At 36.6% G+C, this 17,588-nt stretch overlaps 1 protein-coding gene across 3 annotated transcripts in view; it reads left to right on the forward strand.

Annotated features, from left to right (window-relative positions):
- Nucleotides 1–17,588, forward strand: part of PLEKHA1 (pleckstrin homology domain containing A1) — a 53,691-nt gene that overhangs the window by 32,272 nt on the left and 3,831 nt on the right. For all 3 annotated transcript variants that reach the window (XM_052661048.1, XM_052661049.1, XM_052661050.1), the window contains exons 5-11: nt 3,077–3,174; nt 8,954–9,079; nt 10,261–10,404; nt 11,931–11,999; nt 13,931–13,995; nt 14,601–14,664; nt 16,366–16,455. In XM_052661048.1, coding sequence (XP_052517008.1) covers nt 3,077–3,174; nt 8,954–9,079; nt 10,261–10,404; nt 11,931–11,999; nt 13,931–13,995; nt 14,601–14,664; nt 16,366–16,455 — 656 coding nt within the window. The remainder of the gene's footprint in view (nt 1–3,076; nt 3,175–8,953; nt 9,080–10,260; nt 10,405–11,930; nt 12,000–13,930; nt 13,996–14,600; nt 14,665–16,365; nt 16,456–17,588) is intronic.

Below are 17,588 nucleotides of genomic sequence, written 5' to 3' on the forward strand. Positions count from 1 at the left end.
CTGTGTTGGCTGCTTTACACACATCGCCTCCTCCCTCAAAGGAGGGATGGGTTCTGCTCCATTTCACAGATGAGGAAAACAAGAGTCTGAGACTAAACAGATTGTATAAGATGGGATTGCTAGTAGGTACATGAGCTAGTTAGGTTTAGTTAGCTCCAGGCTCAGATTTTCCCTCCTATCAAATCACTATGCCTCTTCCTTCCCTGAAAATAATTCTTAAAGCACATGATTTTTTATTTAGACTGCAAATTGTGCTAAGAGTCTTTTTAGAGGTATATTTACTGCTCTTCTTTCCCTGAAAAGATACCTTTCTATAAATGTTACTTATTCAAAAAAATATATGTATTAAGCACTTCCTTTATAGCACGTATAGTATATTACCAAGTGCTTAGAATTTTAAACTCTTCAGATGTTCTAGGCAGATGCCCAGAATAACATTGAGGGGGAAAAAACCATTATGAGGGGAACGCAGCTTCAGCCTAAGTTGGAAAAGCTTATGCTTTTCTGAGTGTTGGAAATTAAAAACAAAAACTGTATATTGACATATGTAATAGCCTAGTGAGTTACTCACTTAATTTATATTTATGGCATTTATAATTTCTCCAGTCACTAGTAGAATATAAAAGAACAGATTTATAGTGTGTTAAATTTCTTTAGGTCCAGACTAATTGTTTTATAGCCCTTCACAAGATAAGACTTGTATCAATTCAAGTATCTTGTTCTCAGTCTTAGTTTCATAAACTAGTGTATTTGAGAAGTAAGTGTTTCCCCCCACTTGCCTTAGTCATGTTCAGCTGAGTTTTAGTATGCTATTTAAAATTTTGTTGGACATGTTTGGGATCGCATGTACACCCGTGGTGGATTCATGTCAATGTATGGCAAAACCAATACAGTATTATAACGTAAAGTAAAAATAAAAAGTTAAAAAAAAATTTTTGTTGGACACTAAGTCATTAAAAAAAGTATATTAAAAACAAAAAATTATAGCACTGTAGTTGTTCAGATGCCTGAGCTCTTAGAATAATGTTTTTTTTTAAAAAAATAAGTCATGTAATATATAATTAATAAGCTTTAATTTGAACATTGACTATAGTAGTTTGTTGACAACTATATGCAGGAATGCTTTGCTTTATAGAAGTGTAGTAGTTACTAAATGGGTATATGTAAATTAGACTGCATAAAAAGTTCTAAATGTGTTAAGATTATAAACATAAAATGCATAAGTGCTAGAAAAATAAAGGTTTATTTTTTAATCTTGAGTCAGGGAGATTTTCTATGTGCACGTGAAAGCTAGAGTCTTTAAAGAAAAGAAAAAGATTGCTAGGCTATTTCTGATTCATCAAAATACCATGAACTAAGTGACAAGACTAATGATAGGGAAAAGCACTTGAAATACAACTGAAAGGGTTAACGTAAAAGCTCTTAAGTTCAATTCAGTCACTCAGTCGTGTCCTACTCTTTGTGACGCCATGGACTGCAGCATGCTAGGCCTCCCTGTTCATCACCAACTCTCGGAGCTTACTCAAACTCAAGTCCTTTGAGTCGCTGATGCCATCCAACCATCTTATCCTCTGTCATCCCCTTCTCCTCCCATCTTCAGTCTTTCCTAGCATCAGGGTCTTTTCCAATGAGTCAGTTCTTCACATCAGGTGACCAGAGTGTTGGAGTTTCACCTTCAGCATCAGTCCTTCCAGTGAATATTCAGGACTAATCTCCTTTAGGATGGACTGGTTGGATCTCCTTGCAGTCCAAGGGACTCTCAAGAGTCTTCTCCAACACCACAGTTCAAAAGCATCAATTCTTCGGCGCTCAGCTTTCTTTATAGTCCAAGTCTCACATCCATACATGACTACTGGAAAAACCATAGCTTTGACTAGATGGACCTTTGTTGGCAAAGTAATGTCTCTGCTTTTCAATAAGCTGTTTAGGTTGGTCATAGCTTTCTTCCAAGGAGAAAAGTTCTTATAAATAAAAGCTTTTATAAATCAAGAAAAAATAAATGAACGACTCAGGAGAAATATGGGTAAAGAAAATAAACAGAGCTTACAAAACAAATGTAGACAACTGGTAAACATATAAAACTAATTTGTCTCAGTAATCAAAGATTCAGATTTAGACAGGCTATAATTTTTTACCAACTAGGTGGACAGAGAGTCAGGAAAACACACCACACTTAGCGTTTCAAACCCAGGGGATTTGTTACAGGGAATTGGTTGACCAGATGTTGAGAAGCTGAAGGTGCATGAAGGGAATGCTGTAGTAACCCAGCGATTAAAAACTATATGAAGCAGCTTCTATCACCAGGGCTGGAGAGAGGAAAGGGAAGAGGTGATATTACCAGAACCTAGGGCTTCCTGAGGGGACTTCAAGGCTGGTGTAGGGAGCAGCAGAAGGGCTTGGAGCCATGGGTAGTTGTGTGTCACTGCTACTGGAGGGGCGTCAGCAAGAGCAGTCCCCTCTCCCACTGTCCTCCCACCTCTTGTGTCCCCCCAGTACCACCCATTAGCAGGACATGCCCAGGCTGGCAAGGAAGTCTAGGAAATAATGTCACAGCGTCTCAGGGCTGAAAACAAAAGAGGTGCTAGTGAAGAATATTAGATAATTTAGGTCTTTGGATACAGTATTGGTCAGATTCAACCTTTGGGGAAGACAGTTTACTAATATCTGTAAAAATGTTAAATGTGAATTTTCTTCATATTGAAGCCTATGGTAAGAAATCTATAGAAATGCTAGCCGAAGTGTGGAGAAGTATACGTATGTGATGTTTCATTGGGATATTTTACATAGTTTCAAAAATCAGAAATAGCCTAAATGTCCATCATTAGAGGATTGGCTAACTATATTGTGGTATTTTTACATATAGTGAGAAATGTTACCATTACAAATTAAAGTCTTATTGATAATACCCTGTATTATCATACATAGTGATGAAAGCAGTATCATACATGGTCTAACATTCTGTCAAATTCAAGAGTCAAAGTATTGAAGCCGGCAAGGTTTTTCAGCTGCCACAGACGTAAGTTTAGGTAATAAGTACACAATTTCACCTGTTGTAGTTTGTTTTTTCTCTCAACAGTTATGAATGCAGGGATGAGGAAATATTTCCTACAAGCCAATGATCAGCAGGACCTAGTAGAATGGGTGAATGTGTTGAACAAAGCTATTAAAATTACAGTAAGTATATGTATGTTTTTGTGTGAAAAAAATTTATTGTCTTTACGTGGTCTTTACAGATTTTACAGTATACCTACTGAGTGTCCGTAGCTTACCAACAGTTTATCCCAGAGTTCCTCAAAGTTTATTTAAAAGACAGGTTATAATATGAATGCTTTTTCTTGTTTTCATACATGGTAACTATTGGCCCTTAAAAATCAGTCCATTGATGCCTTGTTAACCCATTGTGTACCTAATAAAGGTCTGTATTACTGTAGATTTTAACTGCTGTTTACACTAGTGTTTCTAAGGGAAAATGAAAGTAGAGTTCTACCTTTCAGATATGTTTCCCCCTGCTCCCCACAGGGAAGATTAAAAGACTTTTTGCCACCTACCCAGGGAATAGAAATGGCGTTCTCTCTGCCTCTTAAGCCATGACTGGGACTGGTCGTAGGTAGGTAGGAGTTGAAGATAGGAGCAGGACAAGACAGTGAAGGGCTTAGAAAAGACTTCAGGGGTGGGGACTGCTCTGAAGAGTGAAGAACTGTAATAGCCAGAGGGTCGTGCCCACGTGGCCCTTGGGGGTTTGTCTCAGGCTTGACACTCTTTGCCACGCCGTTTTCCCCTCCAGTTCCTGGGCACTCATTTTCCTGTGCTGCAGTTTCCTGCTTCCAACTCAGGCTTCTCTTCTTGGTTTTCTGATTAACATTAATATGTATTGTTTGTCTAGTGTGCCAGGCCTTGCACTGAAGGGTTTACCTAAAGCACCTGAGAACGTAAGGCTTAGAAGGATCGAGTGACATTTATAGGTTTGATAGCTGTTAAGTTGTGGAGCTATGAGCCGCACCATCTGCTTGATTCTGCAGCCCACCTCTGAAGCTCAGTGCCTCACTGCTTCCTGAAAGAATGAGCCTCCATCCTTCTTCTCTGACCCCTGAAGCAGAACACAGATTTCTGGGAGAGTTTAGTACTGCTGCTGCGGAGCAAGTGACGGGAACTGTTACCTGATGAAGCCTCTCCTTCCCTTTCCCCTCTTACACACTGGTGGAGAGGCGCACACGGCAGGCCCATATGGGAAGGATAGGGAAGGAGGTCCTGGGTGAGGCTGTGTAAATGGAAGGGTGTTTTTACTAAAATGAGATTATTTACTGACCCAATATGACTTACTCTTTAAAATCATATGCTCTGACACTCAGCATATGTTTGTTTCTATTTAAATGAATAAGCCATATTTATCTCATAACACAATAAAGAGTTAATATAACTAAAGCTGTTCTCAGAGTTAGGTCAATTTTTTTGGGTCTTGCACCAGAACAGCTTGTTACCACATGACAGAAAACACCCACGCACGGCATCTGATCTGTGCATGAAGCAGAAGTTATTTTAGGTTTGTGCAGTTTCAGGAAAGCAATTTTAAAAAAACTGATGCAGAAGTTCATTTTCTTAAAAGGCTTTAACTGATTGTTTTTGACTCTTTGCAAATATTCCCTATTTGGGAAATTTTTTGTAAAGACAATATGTAGTAATTATTATTTTTTTTTTTTTTACAATTTGCAATGAGCAGCAGCATTAGTTTCTTAGTGCTTTAAGAAAAAGTAGTGAATTGAATGGTCTCAGACTTTTTACCATGTGGGAGGTCTTTTGAATTGCTGTATCTAATTTATTAATTGTCTGAAACTGTCTTATACAAGTGACACTTTAAGCTTACTCAGATGGGTAATGTGTCAAAGTATGTGGATTCTTAAATAGCTTTTGTGGTTTTGCAGCTGTTGTTGAAAATTTTATAGTTTAAAGATGAATCTATTGTATATGTGTTTTTATAATTCACATTTAAAAAATATAAATTTAAGATATAGAGATCCGTGCTTATCAACAAAGTGGTTATAACTATGTTAAATTGAGTATAGAATCGGTATCAGTTAGTAAAAATTGGTTTTATATAGGTACACATTAACTCACAGGATAGCAATGAAAGAATTTCCCATGCTTTAGTAAGAAACATTTTATTTCACTGTTCTTTAAAAAAAAAATCTTACCAGTGTTAATTCCATATGCATTTAAGTGCAGAAGCTTTAACCTGGTGTACTTCCCTATGGAAGTTGCTGGTAATTTATATGTAGATTTCTTTGTAAATTTCAAGTTTCTATTTTAATATATGTGTAGTTTACCTTTCTGTGGAATCACTCCAAGTGACGTTTGGTAAACTGTGTAATTTAGTAGTCTGCTGAGTACAATGTAATATATAAACTTGAAAGTTTGGAAATTCAAAATTAGGTTTTGGAAGTATATGGTTTCAGAATAGAGGTGATTAGAGGACAGTGGGTAAGGGAATGGTGATTATTTGTCTACTTATTAATTATGGTACCATGCCATTTTAATGGATCATCCTCTAGCATCATAGTTCATGGCTTTCCTCACTTTGATGAATTCTGTGTGACTATGTGTTGGTGGCTGTCATTAAAACAATTTTCCCCTTACTTACAAAAAAGAGAGAAAGAGCAATAGTAGAGAAACCAAGAAGCAAGAGAGTTCCAGAAAAACATCTGCTTTATTGACTATGCCAAAGCCTTTGACTGTGTGGATCACAACAAACTGAAAAATTCTTTTTTTTTTTTTGGAAAATTCTTAAAGAGATGGGAATACCAGACCACCTGACCTGCCTCCTGAGAAATCTATATGCAGGTCAGGAAGCAACAGTTAGAACTGGACATGGAACAACAGACTGGTTCCAAATCGGGACAGGAGTCCATCAAGGCTATATGTTGTCACCCTGCTTATTTAACTTATATGCAGAGTATATCATAAGAAACGCTGGGCTGGAGGAAACACAAGCTGGAATCAAGATTGCTGGGAGAAATATCAATAACCTCAGATATGCAGATAACACCACCGTTATGGCAGAAAGTGAAGAAGAGCTAAAGAGCCTCTTGATGAACGTGAAAGAGGAGAGTGAAAAACCTGGCTTAAAGCTCAACATTCAGAAATCTAAGATCATGACATTCGATCCCATCACTTCATGGCAAATAGATGGGGAAACAGTGTCAGACTTTATTTTGGGGGGCTTCAAAATCACTGCAGATGGTGACTGCAGCCATGAAATAAAAGACGCTTGCTGCTTGGAAGAAAAGTTATGACCAACCTAGACAGCATGTTAAAAAGCAGAGACATTAGTTTGCCAACGATGGTCCATCTAGTCAAGGCTATGGTTTTTCCAGTGGTTCATGTATGGATGTGAGAGTTGTACTATAAAGAAAGCTGAGTGCCAAAGAAATGATGCTTTTGAACTGTGGTGTTGGAGAAGACTCTTGAGAGTCCCTTGAACTGCAAGAGATCCAACCAGTCCATCCTAAAGGAAATCAGTCCTGAATATTTATAGGAAGGACTGATGTTGAAGCTGAAACTCCAATACTTTGGCCACCTGATGCAAAGAACTGACTCATTGGAAAAAAACCCTGATGCTGGGAAAGATTGAAGGCAGGAGGAGAAGGGGATGACAGAGGATGAGATAGTTGGATGGCATCACCAACTCAATGGACATGAATTTGAGTAAACTCTGGGAGTTGGTGATGGACAGGGAGGCCTGGTGTGCTGCAGTCAGTGGGGTCGCAAAGAGTTGGACACGACTGAGCAACTGAACTGAACTGAGAGGAACCAGCCTTGAAGGAAGTATTGATGACTAGAATTTGGAAAGTCAACTTTCAAAGTACACTTTCAACTATTTATATTGATAACTATAAATATGGTGGGGCTGGTCCCCTGTTGATTATTAAGGAATATCCAAGATGCATATGGCATATTCTTAAATAGAAACCTACTATTTTTAAAAATAGTGTCTTTTCCCACTTGTAGGTTTTGATTTAAAAAATCAGTATTTGATTTTAATCTAAAAATAGGTATTTTGAACTTATGGCTAAACTTCCACAGTTTTTTTTTTTTTTTTTTCCATTTTAATTGGCAGCTGGGAGTAGATAGGATAACCTGAATACAGGACTTCTGTCTTACCAAGATGGTGTATATATGTAATCCAAAGTGTAAGACTTTATACTTGTGTTTTTCAGCCTGTAGGTAGAGCCCTCAGAAAGGTCCTAACATCCAGGAGTTTGTTCTTGAATGTTTTAGATTTCAGTCTTCAGGCTTGCCATTTTGTTCATCTTTTCTCTAGTCATTTTTACCTTTTCTTTTTCTGCTGTTAGAATTTCCTATCATTAGGATCATGTGCAGATGCTTGCCAAAAATACATGCAAATCTCTCGCAGAAAAACCATCACAACAATCAGGGATGGGAAGCAGGGAAGAGGGGATAAGCAGTCAGCAGTGAAACCAAGAATGTTCAGTGTCTGACATTTCCCATCTGTCTAGTGAGGTCACTTTTCTGATTCTCATTACAAGTTGCCTGACTGGTTTTTTTGGTTCTGAAAATGTGTTTATTTTAATGACTACCTTGAGAGCTAGCTTTTCATTCAGAATTTTTAAGGGAGTTACTATATTCATGAGTATTTTGCTTATATTTTTCTTCCCTTAGAAATGTTTGCAATGTAAATAATTTTGATTGTAAAATGCAATTCTAAGTCAGTTGTTGAACTATAACATTGGACTTACGGTGCTGTACTTAGCATTCTGTTATAAGGATAAATGAGAAACAGTGGGTTTAATGGTATAGGCAAGGGTTTTTTAATATACTATCATTTCTAGAAGAAAAATGAAAAACAATGTAAATTTTAGTATATTTTTAGGGAGATATTAAAGGTATTTTCTTAGGAAATTCTCACATATGACTAAACCCTCAACTTCTTAAAATAGGGAGTAGCCGCTTTTCGTATGGGTCACCTTTCAGCAGCACATTGCAGCTAATACAAATGTTGGAGAGCTAATTCTCTCTCTGGTTTCAAATTCTTCTAGTACATTTTTCTGTTCTTATGGCTATATGGCCACATTTTCTCTGTCAGAATAATTGAAGCAGATGATGCTCTTCACTAGAAAACACTGGGACTTCCTTAGAGGGTTGTTTCTGGGTATAGTGAACTTCATATAGCCCTTTCTCTCTTAAATATTTTTGCGGATCTTGGCAAGTAAAATTCTGTCTATAGTCATGTTGTCTTTAAAAAGCTCTCCAAAATGTGCAACCTCTTAGATAAAATCTCTTAGAAGAATTCAGGAAACTTTCCCCTCCAGAGTTCATTTCTCTCCCCTGTCCTTCTTATTTCCTTCATTCTTTTGCTCCTGCCCATGACTGGTATTATAGTTTAATTATGGATGAGAGAGTGGAGGGTTGGCCTAAGGCCTGGGGAGAAAGCCATTAGGGGAACATCTAAAGAGACGGATCCCCTGTCCTCGGGATGTTGCACAGTCTTGGGCAGGAGTGGAGGGACGGGAAAGGTGACAGCACAGAGCTGTGATCCATTCTCGAGTGCTCTGATAAAGTGGGGATGTCGTTACAGTGGTTAAATGAGAAAGAGAGTTATACAAGCTGAGCTAGAGCGTGGACCAGCCAGGATCTGGATTTACATTCCCTGATGTTTCTTACTGCTGTGGTGATGCTCCTGCTATGCATAGGATTGATAGGAGGATTAAAAGGGAAAATACATGAAATAGTACCTGCCCAAGTAAGCACATGGTAAATGATGGCTGTGTCATAAATACTGTAAAAGAAAAATCAGTATGAAAACTTAAAGGGTTATATATATATATAATTTTTACATATACCAGTTGTATACAGACTTATGATTGGTTGGAAATTCTGTGATAAAAGAGGATCTCAGATAATGCTCTTTGCAAAATGATTCATGAAGTTACTGTTTTAGGTCCCAAAGCCGTTAGACTCACAGCCTCATCCTGATAACCCAAGTCGCCAAGGCGAATGTGGAAAGAAGCAGGTCTCTTACAGAACTGACATTGTTGGTGGTGTGCCCATCATTACCCCAACTCAGGTAAGAAATCAGTTCTTCTATTGTGTGATAGTTTAGCCACTGCATATTGATTTTTGTATTGTTATCAAAAGTCAAATGGTACATCTTTATTGAATAAATGCAGTAATTAAAACATAAAACTTTTATACTTATTTCAGAAGTATGTTTTTATTGTTAAAAATCTGGAAAGCATAGGTAAACAGCATTTAACACTTTACATGTTTTCTTCTGAGCCTTTTTTCCAGGCCCTTTTGCCCCCTAGAAATGGAAATACTTTGTAAACTGCTTTTTTTTCCCCTTAGGTCTGAAACATTTTCTAAGTCACCAAAAATTATTTCACATTGTTTATCATGACTATGTGGTAGTCTTATTCCTAATCACCCAAACGTGGTAGTAACCCAAGTGCCCTTTATGGGTAATTTAGCCAATGGGACGTCCAAACCGTGACGTTACTGCTCTCAGTGAGAAGGGTCGAACAATTGGTACAAGGACCAACCTGAATGAATTCCCAGGAGAATAATACAGAGTGGCAAATGCCAATCTCAAAAGCCCACCTACTGTATGATTCCATTTGTATTAAATCCTCTAAATGTCAGAACAATAAGGATGGAAAACAGATTAGTGGGGGCCAAGCAGTTGGGGATGGAGGCTCTAAAGGGGCAGCCTGAGGGAGCCTTGTGGTGGTGAACACTTCTGTGCTGTGGTGGTGGCGGGAACACAGATCTGGTAATAAAAGTGCCTAGAATGATACATGCGCAGAGACAGGTGAGTGCGTGTGAAACTGGGGAGATGTGGGCAAGGTCTGTGACATGTTTCAGTGTCTGTTTTGATAATGTGCCATAGAATAGTTTTCCCTGTTTGGAGAAACTGGTTGAAGGGCACATAAGACCTCCTGTACATTATGTTTTTAAAACCTCCTGTGACTATTTATAATTATTTCAAATTAGAAAGTTAAACCCCAGCATCCCCTACAAAAAAAAAAAGTGCTGGTGGCAAGACTTTTGCAGAAAAAGAGAGATAGAAATTGGTTTTAATCAGTGTTGTTAAAGGTTATGATTAAGTATCTCAAATTAATTAGAAAATACTTGAAGATCTGTTTTCCTGACTAATGGATTTTAAGATTGCTGGGATAACAGCATGAACTGCAAGTATGCTTTTAAGCTAAACAAGCAAGAAAAAGACTTTATTTTGCTTCATTCTAGAAAGAAGAAGTAAATGAATGTGGTGAAACTATTGACAGAAATAATTTGAAGCGGTCACAAAGCCATCTTCCTTACTTCACTCCTAAACCACCTTCAGATAGTGCAGTTATCAAAGCTGGATATTGTGTAAAACAAGGAGCAGTGGTGAGTAGTTTAACACAGTATGTGAAATAATGAAAAATGAGTATGCCTTAGCAAACTGTCAACATACACATGGTTTGCTTTGTTTTGTGGAAGACCAGCTTGCTGACCAGGAGTCAGGAGAGGGCCATAGGGGTTATTCTGTGTTCAAAACTCAGTGCTATTATTTTCTTGGTCTGTAGGCGGCTAGGTAAGTTAATGCCCATTACAACTAACCTGCAATTTTAAGTGAGCTTTCCTAACAATTTAAATTTATTCCAGGAAGGGTTTCTGTTGACTTTTTTTACCCCCTTGGGAGTGGGTCAGGGAAAGGGAACTCTAGTAGGGAGATGGCAGAAAAGGAGGGCAAGGAGGTGTGAATCACTTACTTGGTACAGGGTTGGGCTGACCCAAGTTGAAAATGCTGAGACCTTGGGTTACTGACTTAACATCTCAGGCTCTCAGTTTTTGTTTTTGTATTTTTTGGTGTGTGTATATGTAGAAAATCGTATTATAAAGCCTACCATCCAGAAGGTTTTTTGAAAGATGTAGATGAGAGAGCTCACAGCATAGCACCTCGTCATTAGTAAGAGCTGTTACTGGTTGGCCCAGATAACAGATCAGTGATAAGAAACTGTGGAAAGAGCAAGCACATTTGCCAGTATTGTTTCAGTTCCAAAGTACCCTTCTAAAATATGAACTAAATCTATAGATTTTCATGAGAAAATAAACTTCAAAGTTCAGAAATAAAGTTTAAAATTAAAAAAAAAAATTACTTAAATATCTACTGGCAGTTCTGCTTGATCTTATATAATAACTTCTGGCAACTCTGATGAGCTCAGGCCAACCAAGGCAAGTTCTTTCACTCCTAATTGTTTGACCCTCTTTAGGCTACAGGACATGAAGGTGAAAGCTGAAGGTTTTTCATTCTTGCATGTCTGTAGATCAAATCAGAATTCTCATCAGGCTGTGTGTTAATTAGGCCTCTTAAGGAGACATTCCTTTCTCTTGTACTCTTAAATCCAAAATACTGACCCTTAGAAAATCTGAAGTGCTTTCACAAAAACTATATTTCATTGACAAAAAATGTTTATACAGAGTAGGTTCACTTTCTTAAACATGTTACTTTACTAGTTAGTATTATAAAGTACCTGTTGAGGATTCATGCATTTTATAGATGAAGAAGCTTGATATAGTTTAATAACATTTCCTGTGCTTGCTGTTGAACTCTTGACAGGCTTTACTTTGTTGGGGTGGAGGGGGTAGGGGAGTGCTTTCTTTTTTTTAACTTTCAGAGCATCAAAAATGTAGACTATATTATAAAATCATATAATAAGAGCTAAAAGCCAAGCACCAAAGTTGAATTAGAAGTTCAAGGCCTGAGTAGCAAAAGAGATGAAATTTCCTGTATCTCTTCTTCTAAGGGAGGGTGGTGAGGTTTTCCGGTGCTTGACATTTCTGATTGTGGGTTCATATCAGAAGAATTAAGTGGTTATTAACATTTGACATCTTAGAATCAGAAGTCTCATGTCTGTGTTCATCTCTGGTAGATGAAAAACTGGAAGAGAAGATATTTTCAATTGGATGAAAACACAATAGGCTACTTCAAATCTGAACTGGTATGTTGCGTTATCATAAATGTTGCTTTAAAAAGGTTTTAGAAGTGTTACACTGTGGTAATTATATAATTTCTTGTCCTGTTTTCTATTTTTAAAATAATTAAATTCTTTTTTTTGGAGATATATGCAGTTCAGTGTATTTTGTTGTGATGCTTTTGGTTAACGGTATTTTCGTTCAATACATCTTAGGTAAAAAGAGAGTACCTTCAAAGGCATTCTACTCTGAAAGAATTAAAAACTTCGGAACCCCTCAGTCCACACATTTCCTTTAAAGGGGCCGTGTAGGAAATGGGAAAAAGTTCACATTGGACCCTCTGTATTTCTGCCTTCTCTTCCCTGCCCTCCCTTGACATTTTCTCTTCCTATTTCAGATTGACTTTTTTGTTTCTTCACATAAGATGTTTTTGTCCCATCTGAAGGTAGAATCAAAGATTGAAGTTCTCTCTTTCACTTGTTTGAGTAGCATCCTTATTTAAAATACTCTTGTCACGTGATCTGTGTTCTGCAGTAGATTGTTGGATAAATTGAACGTAGTTCTACCTCTTCTCTGACGGACATTTGACAGAGGAACCATATGCCTTGATGACGGCATGGAGCAGCACTGTCCAGGTGGACTTTGCACTAATAGAGATGTTCTGCCGTCTGCCTTGGCCAGAGCTAGTGGCACCTGTGGCTGTAAAATACAGCTGGAAATATGGCCACTGTGACTGAGGGTCCTGACTGTATTTAATTTTAAAGTTAAAACTGGCCATATTTAATGTTCTTTTAATTCAAATAGAGCTAGTGACTCCTCATGGACAACAGAGCACTGGAGAATAAGAAGGGCATGTTTTAAGGTTCATCTCAGGTGTCTCTTCCTCTGAACAACTTGTATGCCTTTCCTTTACACATGTGGTACCCAATGCCCACCTCGGGCATAACACGTCCCACTGTGGTTTGTTACTGTGTACATATTTGTCTTTATCAGTTAACTGCACGAGCTTCTTGAAGGCAAAGATTCTCTTTTGGAACCTTTTATCATCACAGCACCTGGTACTTAGAAAATAATCAACAAGTATTTTTGAATGAACTGAAAAATGGCATAGCATAACAGGAATAGCCATTTTAGCTTGGGACCCTTTTTTAGACTTCAAAATCTAAGAGTCTTAGCTGGAAGCAGTAGCTACTTGGTTCAAAAAGTACCAGCCTTGGTGTCTCAGAAGCTGTACTTGTGCTTAGTTTGATTATTTTCTTAGTGCTGCATAAAATAATGGTATGTCTTAAACTCAGTGGTATGTCATTTTCAGTGAAATACAGTATAGTATTTCATGAAATGTTTAATACTGTGAATACTATGCCAACTGGGAACTAGTTATGTCATACTCGGATCTTGTATCTGGTTTTGTAGCCTTAGTTGAGGTAATTAGTATATCTAATCCTGTTTGCTCAGGTGAATAATAGTGCATGTATTCTAGGATTGTAGAAAGTGACACATTTAAAACCCAGCACATTTAAAGTCCTGCCACTTAGTACGTGTTTAATAAACTGTGTTTTTTAAAATGACAAATTTAACTCAGAAGCTGGCTATTTACTACTCTGGTCCCTTCTATATGAAAAAAAGAAGTACTCTGAGGAAGTACTCACTGGGTCCATAGCGGTTCATCGAGGAAAAGATGGATGGTTATTGGCTTTTAATAAGCTTACATTATCATTTAGGACATCAGTAATGTGAACATGGGTTATATGTCAGTTTCCTTGTTTCAAACCACAGTGTATATAAGGTTATAATATTTTCGCCCTTCTAATGCTAGATGGTTCAAGTAAGTAGATTTATGTCTTAGATGTGCGTCAGGAAGGAAGCATGATTTTCACAATAGATCTCCAAATCAGACAGCTAATGATTGGAAAGATTTTTAAAATGTATGTCTGTTTATTTGCTTTTTTTCCAATAGGAAAAGGAACCTCTCCGCGTAATACCACTTAAGGAGGTTCATAAAGTCCAGGAATGTAAGCAAAGGTAAGCACCACCTCAGACGTGGTGCCTAACACAACTATTAGCACACAGTATATAGTTCCTCAGTTTAATTGATGTACTTTCAGATGATATTTTTCTTTATTACTGCCAGTGAGTTTTGCTAAAACTTTCAAAGCCTTCAGATTAAATGTTGAGATTTTTTTGTTTGTTTGTTTGAAAACTGCAAATTAGGGAACAGTTCTTAAGCTTATTAATGGAAAGGACGGAATTTAATATGAACAACTTCTGTCATACTTGACAGATGTATTATTAATTTTAGTATTTCAAGGTTGCTGCAAAATAGAGCTTTAATAAGAAAATATGTTAACTGTACCACTGTTTCTTTGAGCAAACTCTTTCTTCACAGTTGAAAACTTTGGATTTTAAAGTTGTTTTTGCACCTTTCTAAAAATACATGTAACTGTATAAAATACATAGAATTCAATGCAAGAATAAATTGAAAAATGATAATTTGGCATTTTTCAATTAAATTAATATTTTACCTTTAATGTTTATTGACACGTATTTGGTACTGGGTAAATAAGTGAAAAGAAAGCTATCAAACAATTGCTGCTTGAGTACAATTGGAAAATTTGTTTTGTTAATAGTGACATAATGATGAGAGACAACCTCTTTGAAATTGTAACATCGTCTCGAACTTTCTATGTGCAGGTAAGATACTTCTTTTGAGATTACAAATCCTCCTAACAAGGAATGAATCATTTTAGAGGTGAAATAAACATAAATAAACGTGTTGGTCATAGAAGTAAGGAAAAATATGACAAATGTAATTGCCAACTTAATAAAGATGATGCTGTATCTAAGGTTATTGGTAGATCATATGTTCAGCAAAGTGATATTCTTTGCTATAAATTAATTGAATCGAATTAAATTTTATATGGAGGAAGGGAAATGTGCTATTTAGATGCTAAGTCTGTATTTTAAATTTGGATTATTTTTGCACATATTTTGGAATTTCAATTATATCACTTTCTGGTAATTTTCTAAAAAGGGGGACTCAAATATCCATAATAAAAGTAAATAGTAGATCTTACTTCACTAATTAGGTATCCTATGTTTAAGTTTAAAATACGCTTTTTATTTAACACATTAATTTACTTAAAAGTTTTTTATAAGAACATTTAGTTTTGTTTTTAAAAGTTATTACATATGCTTTTTGCAGAAAATGTAGAAAAATACAGAAATATGAAGAGAAAGGTGCTTTATAAAACATAGAAGTCTACATTCAGGCAGCTGTTCTTTTGTTTGTTTGTTCTTATTAGGCTATATCTTTTTATACCAAGTGGGGTCATATGCAATATAGTGTTATATCCTGCATATTTACTATATTATGGTCACTTTTTCCCATGTCATTAAGAATTCTCTGAAAGCCTTTTAGAAGTATGTTATTTTATATGAGTGTTTTACAGTTAAACTATTTCTGTACTGTTACTGATCATTCATTAACGTAGTTTTTGTACATTTACTGTGGTATAACATGTTAGTGAACATTTTGTGAATAAATTTGTCTGGATGTCTTACTTCCTTCTGATCAGTTTCTAGATCAGGAATCACTATTAGAGCATGAGCTTTTTTAAACATGCCTTTTACCGAGTTGATTTCTAGACTGGTGCTCTTGTTTGTGGTGAACGAAAGTATACTCTACCTCTGCCTGCTTTGAGTTTTTCCCTTTTAAAAACTCTTTGTTATTATCATTGGTTCAAAAATATTACTTGTGTCTTTAAAATTTTTAAACTTAATCTAGAAGGGGCCCTACCTCGCCACCCCTCTGAGGGCCTTGTTTAATTGAAGTCATTGGAAGGTTTTTCTAATGCACATTGGAAGCCACAGTCCTATCAAGGAAGAGCCTGCTTTGGCATATGCCTGCCAACACCGCTTTTAGGATTTTAGGGTACAATTAGAAATTGTTTTTAGAAAAATAACATAAAATGATGTCACAGTGGTTTATTTTTTTACTGCACAATTCCATAAATATCCATCTTGAAAATTCAGGCAAGTATAACGATTGGAGAGCAAAATGAGAAGGTCTTTGACTTCCTCCTCTTCTTGTATTCTCTCCAAAACTGTTCATGTTGACACTTTTTGACGTGTCTCATCTTAGAACATTAAGTGCCCAACTTCCAATTAAAATAAATTTATGTTAAAAAAAAAAAGTGCCCAACTTACTTCTGTGTGTTATAATTTACCTGGCAAAACCTGGTTCAAAAAAGTGATTTCTAAAATTTCTTAGAAACCATTGCCTTAGGCTGATTTTGTTGTTGACACTGATAATTACCAAGATGAACACATTGGATTTATAGACAAAAAAGCTGATTTTGAGGAAAACTTCAATGAATCCTTCCTTCCCCTTAGGCTGATAGCCCTGAAGAGATGCACAGTTGGATTAAAGCCGTCTCGGGTGCCATTGTAGCTCAGCGGGGACCCGGCAGATCAGCGTCTTCTGTATGTTTCCTGTTCTCTGGGGTGATACTCCCTTGGATCCCCGATCCTGTCAAGTTCTTTTTCTTCCTCTCCCCCTAATCCTTTTGGTTTCTTTCTGTTTTGAGATTTATCTGCATGTTGACTTTCATACCGATTGGACTTGCAAAAAAAAAAAATAATGCATTTCTAATTTAATGCTTCCTGTAGTGTTATGTATACATAACTTTTCTGTGCATTGTATTGTCTTAAATGCACAAGCAGGGCAACTAAAGAATGAACGTTTCCTTGTTTTGTTTTAGGAGTTCTTACTTGTTAGTAGGTCCAGATTTGGTATAATTTCGCCAACTCTTAGTGTGGTATTTCACCTAATCATTTAAGGCACCTTTAGTTGTAGCATTATACAATTTTGTGAAGTTTTCTCAGTTTCCTTTTTAACTTCTTGTAATTTCAGTTTAGGTTTTTTGCCTTAATAGTGCCATAAGACAGCTGAGCAGCTTGAACCTTAAATATAATGTTCTCTTTCCATTTCATGCTCATTTTTCACTTGGTTAATTTAAAAGGCTGCTTTTCACTATGTTAATTATCTTTGTGGCAGTATAGTAGATTAAACCAGCTAAACATTCTCAGTAAGGAATATGTTTTTACTTTGTAATTTACCATGTACATCATAAGAATAAGATTTAGCTTTAGGATACTTTGGTCACTGATCTCTGATCTGAAAATACAAATCTACTAAGGAATGAAAAACTTGCGAGCATCTTCAAATGCAGTATATTTGTCTACAGAAGGCAGTCTAACACTGATACATAGCATGATAGCCTTTATTACCAGGACTCATTGTCGATGCTGATATTCTGCACTTCTAGTATTTTCCTGGAGTGCTAGTATTGCATAATGCTGTCTTTTAATCTTTTCTTGTTAGAAATGACTCTAGGTCAGTAAATACAAAAAAGCCCATCTTTTTTCACTTTTAAAGTTCTTCTTATATCCTTTTTGGAATAGCTCAGAAATTATTTTTAGAGGTGTTAATTTTGTAACCACCGGTGTTTTATGTGACCTTTCAGCAGGCAAGTATGAGACTCTCTGCAAAAACAATATCTGTTGGGAAGAGGAAAAGCTGGAGAAGGGTGTTTGTGTTTTGTGCTTTGTGGTGG

Source organism: Budorcas taxicolor, chromosome 23 (genome assembly GCF_023091745.1).
Source record: "Budorcas taxicolor isolate Tak-1 chromosome 23, Takin1.1, whole genome shotgun sequence".
Classification (NCBI taxonomy): Eukaryota; Metazoa; Chordata; class Mammalia; order Artiodactyla; family Bovidae; genus Budorcas; species Budorcas taxicolor.